This window comes from Taudactylus pleione, unplaced genomic scaffold (genome assembly GCF_031769625.1).
Source record: "Taudactylus pleione unplaced genomic scaffold, aTauple2 ptg000440l, whole genome shotgun sequence".
Taxonomy (NCBI): Eukaryota; Metazoa; Chordata; class Amphibia; order Anura; family Myobatrachidae; genus Taudactylus; species Taudactylus pleione.
This window is the reverse complement of record NW_028284842.1, coordinates 161,572-167,571: the sequence shown is the minus strand read 5'-3', so window position 1 is coordinate 167,571 and position 6,000 is coordinate 161,572. Positions and strand designations below refer to the sequence as shown.

General features: G+C 50.8%; 1 protein-coding gene across 1 annotated transcript in view; it reads left to right on the top strand.

Moving 5' to 3' along the window:
• The first annotated feature begins 2,812 nt into the window (after positions 1–2,812).
• The window catches only part of CD2 (CD2 molecule), a 69,534-nt gene continuing 66,346 nt past the window's right edge, over positions 2,813–6,000 (top strand). The window contains exons 1-2 of the mRNA XM_088447796.1: positions 2,813–2,934; positions 4,383–4,438. Of these exons, the coding sequence (XP_088303922.1) occupies positions 2,813–2,934; positions 4,383–4,438 (178 nt within the window). The remainder of the gene's footprint in view (positions 2,935–4,382; positions 4,439–6,000) is intronic.

Sequence of the window (6,000 nt, the reverse complement as noted above, 5' to 3'; positions counted from 1 at the left end):
GTGATGGGCGGCTTTATACAGTGATGGGCGGCTTTATACAATGATGGGAGGCTTTATACAGTGATGGGAGGCTTTATACAGTGATGGGTGGATTTATACAGTGATGGGCAGCTTTATACAGTGATGGGCTGCTTTATTCAGTGATGGGAGGCTTTATACAGTGATGGGCGGCTTTATACAATGATGGGAGGCTTTATACAGTGATGGGTGGCTTTATACAATGATGGGAGGCTTTATACAGTGATGGGCTGCTTTATACAGTGATGGGAGGCTTTATACAGTGATGGGAGGCTTTATACAGTGATGGGCGGCTTTATACAGTGATGAGCTGCTTTATACAGTGATGGGAGGCTTTGTACAGTGATGGGCGGCTTTATACAATGATGGGAGGCTTTATACAGTGATGGGCGGCTTTATACAGTGATGGGAGGCTTTATACAGTGATGGGCGGCTTTATACAGTGATCGGCGGCTTTATACAGTGATGGGAGGCTTTATACAGTGATGGGAGGCTTTATACAGTGATGGGTGGCTTTATACAGTGATGGGCGGATTTATACAGTGATGAGCGGCTTTATACAGTGATGGGAGGCTTTATACAGTGATGGGTGGCTTTATACAGTGATGGGCAGATTTATACAGTGACGGGCTGCTTTATACAGTGACGGGCGGCTTTATACAGTGATGGGCGGCTTTATACAGTGATGGGCTGCTTTATACAGTGATGGGTGGCTTTATACAGTGATGGGAGGCTTTATACAGTGATGGGTGGCTTTATACAGTGATGGGCGGATTTATACAGTGATGAGCGGCTTTATACAGTGATGGGAGGCTTTATACAGTGATGGGAGGCTTTATACAGTGATGGGCAGATTTATACAGTGACGGGCTGCTTTATACAGTGACGGGCGGCTTTATACAGTGATGGGCGGCTTTATACAGTGATGGGCTGCTTTATACAGTGATGGGCGGCTTTATACAGTGATGGGTGGCTTTATACAGTGATGGGTGGATTTATACAGTGATGGGTGGCTTTATACAGTGATGGGCGGCTTTATACAGTGATGGGTGGCTTTATACAGTGATGGGCGGCTTTATACAGTGATGGGAGGCTTTATACAGTGATGGGAGGCTTTATACAGTGACGGGCTGCTTTATACAGTGACGGGCTGCTTTATACAGTGACGGGCGGCTTTATACAGTGACGGGCGGCTTAATACAGTGACGGGCGGCTTTATACAGTGACGGGCGGCTTTATACAGTGACGGGCTGCTTTATACAGTGATGGGTGGCTTTATACAGTGACGGGCGGCTTTATACAGTGATGGGGGGCTTTATACAGTGATGGGCAGCTTTATACAGTGACGGTGGCTTTATACAGTGATGGGGGGCTTTATACAGTGATGGGGGGCTTTATACAGTGATGGGCGGCTTTATACAGTGATGGGCAGCTTTAGACAGTGACGGTGGCTTTATACAGTGATGGGCGGCTTTATACAGTGATGGGCGGCTTTATACAGTGATGGGCGGTATGATGGTCGGTATGGTACAGTGCTGCGGTTGCCATGTGATTACATTCATTAGCATATTTTCATACAGTACTTCACAACTTTCCCAATTCCAGCGGCACTGTTCTGCTGTCCCAGCCGCAGGCTGCAGTGTCCCGCTGGTGGGGGGAAGTTGGGGAGATCACTGTTAAACCATTGCTCTGCATAGCTGGGCAGCGGTGAAAGCTGTAACTGCAGTTTTTCTGATAATTGAGGTTTTCCTCATATAACGCCTGTCTGAGCTGCCGTTATATACAGTAAGGATTATGCAGCATTATCATTTTTATTTGCTTGCTGAAGAGCAAAAACTTAAAAGCACTACAGGGAGCAATGGCCTGCTCCCGACAGTGCAATACTCTGCAAGAGCTATTAACCCTTTGCTGAATAGTGAAAATACTTAAAAAATGTGGAAACGATCGTTTCCGCGTTATTCAAGTCAATATTTCATTGCTGAATAGAGCCCCAAAGTGGATAAAGTGGAGACTCCAAGGGGTATACTGTATTTACTAAAGTGCAGGTTGTTACCGTGTTTCCCCGATAATAAGACCTACCCCGATAATAAGACCTACCTGAACTCATTTTGAGCTGGGAACGCTGCAGAGACCAGCGTTCCCAGTCATGCAGTGCGCGGGTGACGTCATGATGTCACCCGCGCGCTGAGGATCCTGTGCGGCTGCGCCTGCTGGATCATGTTAGATCCAGTCAGCGCGCAGGTGAGAACGACATCCCGGATGGCGGCGAGTCAGGTAAGTGCACTGCAATAAGGGACACTGCTACTGGGGGGGCCTGCATAAGGGGCACTTCTACAAGGGGGGCCTGCATAAGGGGGGGCCTGCATAAGGGGCACTGCTGTCAATATTAACTAATATAAGACCTACCCCGAAAATAAGCCCTATGGTTTTTTTTTAACAAAAAAAAAAATAAGACAGTGTCTTATTATCGGGGAAACACGGTAGAAGTGGAGATGTTGCCGATAGCAACCAATCAGATTCTAGCTATTATCTTCTAGAAGGTGCTAGATAAATGGTAAGTAGACTCTGGTTGGTTGCTATGGGCAACATCTCCACTTCTAATCATAGTTGCCTACCCTCCCGCTTCCTGCGGGAGACTCCCGGTTCATTGTAGAGTCTCCCGCTACCCCGGAAAATGAAATAAATCCCCCGGATTTCTCATTTCTCTATCGGAATCCGGACTGCGCATGCACTGCAGGCAGCAGTTCTGCCCATGCAGCTCCTCCTCCAGTCACAAGGGAGCAGTAGCCGGGGAATGGGGCAGGCAGTCGGGGACTCCCTGCCAGGTCTGCAGCTCCGGTCACACCGGCCTCTTCCCCCACCCGCGGCGGAGGCGGACATGGCTCATGTTAAGGTGGCCGCACTTCCAGCAGGTGGGTGAGCCAGCTCCTAGCGCTCCGCAGTTCCCGGGGTCCATGAGAGCAGGGTGCGTGGTGTGACAGCTGGTCCTTCTCTCATTGGCTGCCTCGGCGGTCATTCAGTCTATGGTCGGGAAGTCTGGGCTTCGGCTGCTAGCCAGGAATGGACTGCACAAGTTGGCGAGGGTGTGGTCAGTGGGAAGTGGTGTGGGGAAATGTCCTATGTGTGTGTTCTATAATATAGAGGACTAAATATGTACTATGTGTGTGTTCTATAATATAGAGGACTAAATATGTACTATGTGTGTGTTCTATAATATAGAGGACTAAATATGTACTGTCCTTTAGTCATTTATATGCTGTGCTCTAGTCATGTCTGTACTGTCCTATAGGCATGCATGTACTGTGGTATAGTCATGTCCTCAGTCATGTATGTAGTGGTCTATAGTCATGAATGGACTATCCTATACTCGTGTATGTATTGTCCTGTAGTCATGTTAGTACTTTTCCATAGTCATGTATATGCTGTCCTATAGTCATATGTGCTGTTTCATAGTCATGTCCTATATAGTCATGTATGTGCTTTCCTATACTCATATATGTGCTGTCTCATACTCATGTCCTATAGTTATGTATATGGTACCGTTTATCATCTTAATTTCTGTACCTCAACATACATTCTCCAGCCACCACCAATATTTAGTTACCATAGGTGAACGCTTGGTTCACATGTTATTGGAGTGTAGTGGGAGTCTTGCAGGGGTAGTTTCGGACTCAGACGCAGAACCGCGCGCATAGGGCTAGTGCCAGTGGACTGCCACTGCAGGACGCACCCATGGGTGAAGCTAGACACGCCCTTTGGGCGGAGCATAGTACACCCCCTCGACAGCATTGACTTTAATCTCCCTGAAACTAGTTTTCAAAAGTAGGCAAGTATGCTTCTAATAACCTGCACTTTAGTAACTATACCCCTGTGACAGAATAAGACACCACACAGCACAGACACACAGACACCAAAACACACGGAACCTGCTGAATGTGGGATTGGGAGGGGGGAGGGGGGGTGGAGGAAGAGACCAGCGCTAACCCCACCCCCAACCTAAGTACCCCTTCCTGGCTAACTCTTCCTCCTAACTGCAATCAGCCAGCCAACCGTGGTCTCATCACCGCACAACAACTCTATTAACCCTGTGCTAACCCCGCAGTTCTGTAACCCCCTTCCCAGCCTTGTGAGTGTATTTTCTTTGTGCTTAAGACCGGATTGAAGTTAGTACATTAACCCTTTGGCTTCCATAGTAATCTGATGGTTGGTGCACTGCGCATGTGCTGAATGAGGCCTGTGGTGACGCTCGCAGTCCTATCTTAGCCGCAGCCTGATTGACCTGCTGTGGCCGTTTGGGGCGGGGAGGAGGTGGTGCCGGCTGAAGTTCCTGGGAATGGGGGCGTGCTGACCTTGTTTTCTGTGAGTGCCGATGCCAGTATCTGCTTTGGAAGATGCAAGTTTCCTGGCCTCAATAACGCAGGTAAGTCGGCAATTCTGAGTAGCCTTTGGCTTTCTGAAATGACCTGAAGTTGCCTACAACCATCGCGGCCGATCAGATGTTGTGCAGCACTCGTATTTGCGTTTCTGTCAGGAAGTGTCTATATTAGAGATGAGCGGGTCCGGTTCCCTGAGAACCGGACCCATCCGAACTTCAGGGATCCGGGGAGATCCGAGGTGCCCCTCAGATCTCTCCTTCTGCCCCGGATCCCTACTCAAGGCAAAATTTTGCAATTCTCTGTTGGATCTCAAGGTTTTGCCTCTAGCGGCCATTTTTCAAAATCCCTTTGCCTTCAATGGACAAAGCGCTGATTGGCTGACAGAGCCGTCTGTCACAGCTCTCAGCCAATCAGCATTAAGCCCATTGAATGCAGGCTAAAAAGCAGATGGCGCTGGTTCCCGTGGCCAGCACCCCCACTGCCGACACACCTGCTGCTGGCACCCCCGCTGCTGGCACCCCTGCTGCCGACGCACCATCTGTCAGCACCCCCACTGCTGACTCCGCAGGCAGCCCTGCTGCTGACACTACTAGCTCCCCCATGCTGCCGACACCACTGGCACCCTGCATTGAGAACACCCCTGCACTGCCAACACAGTCAGCAAACCTGCACTGAGGACACTGCTGGCACCCCCGCTCTGCCGACACCGCCAGTACCCTGCACTGAGGACACTGCCAGCACTCCCACACTGCCATTCCATATACTGAGGACACCGCTGGCACCCCCGCTCTGCCAACACCGCTGGTATCCTGCACTGAGGACACTGCCAGCACTCCCACACTGCCATTCCATGTACTGAGGACACCGACAGCAACCCCCGCACTGCTGACACAGTCAGCAAACCTGCACTGAAGACACTGCTGACACCCCCGCACTGCTGAGATCGTTGGTACCATTCACTGAGGACACTGCCAGCACTCCCACACTGCCATTCCATGTACTGAGGACACCATCAGCAACCTTCTCACTGCCGACACAGCCAGCAAACCTGCACTGAAGACACTGCTGACATCAGTGGTACCCTTCAATGAGGACACTGCCAGCACCACAGCACTGCCATTCCATATACTGAGGATACTGTCAGCAACCCCGCTCTGCCGACACTGCTGTCACAGTAAGTGCACTATTGGTGTATCCAACCCACACTGTATAACACACTGTGGGCCTGATTCAGACCCTCTCGCGAGCGCTGAGCGCTCGCAAGCGGGTCGATGGTGCCCTAGTGCGCATGCGCATGATGGAGGCTGCTCCATCGTGCGCATGCGCGAGACACGGCTAGCGACGGGAAAGCCGTCGCTCCGGGTCTTGCACCAAAGGGGGCATGCTGTCGATGTTGACCCTAGCGCAGGGTCTCGTCGCAAGCCCGATGGTCAAGACCATCGTGACCATCTTTATGGCTGCTCGCATATGCTGTGGGTGGTCACCCACCTATGCGAGCGGCCAGGAGGCCGCTCCAAGTTTAGGTAGGAGGGCCCTGATTCAGAGCGAGCACTCTGGTCAGAGCGTCCGGCTCTAAATCAGGCCCAGTATCCGTTTTGGAACTTGG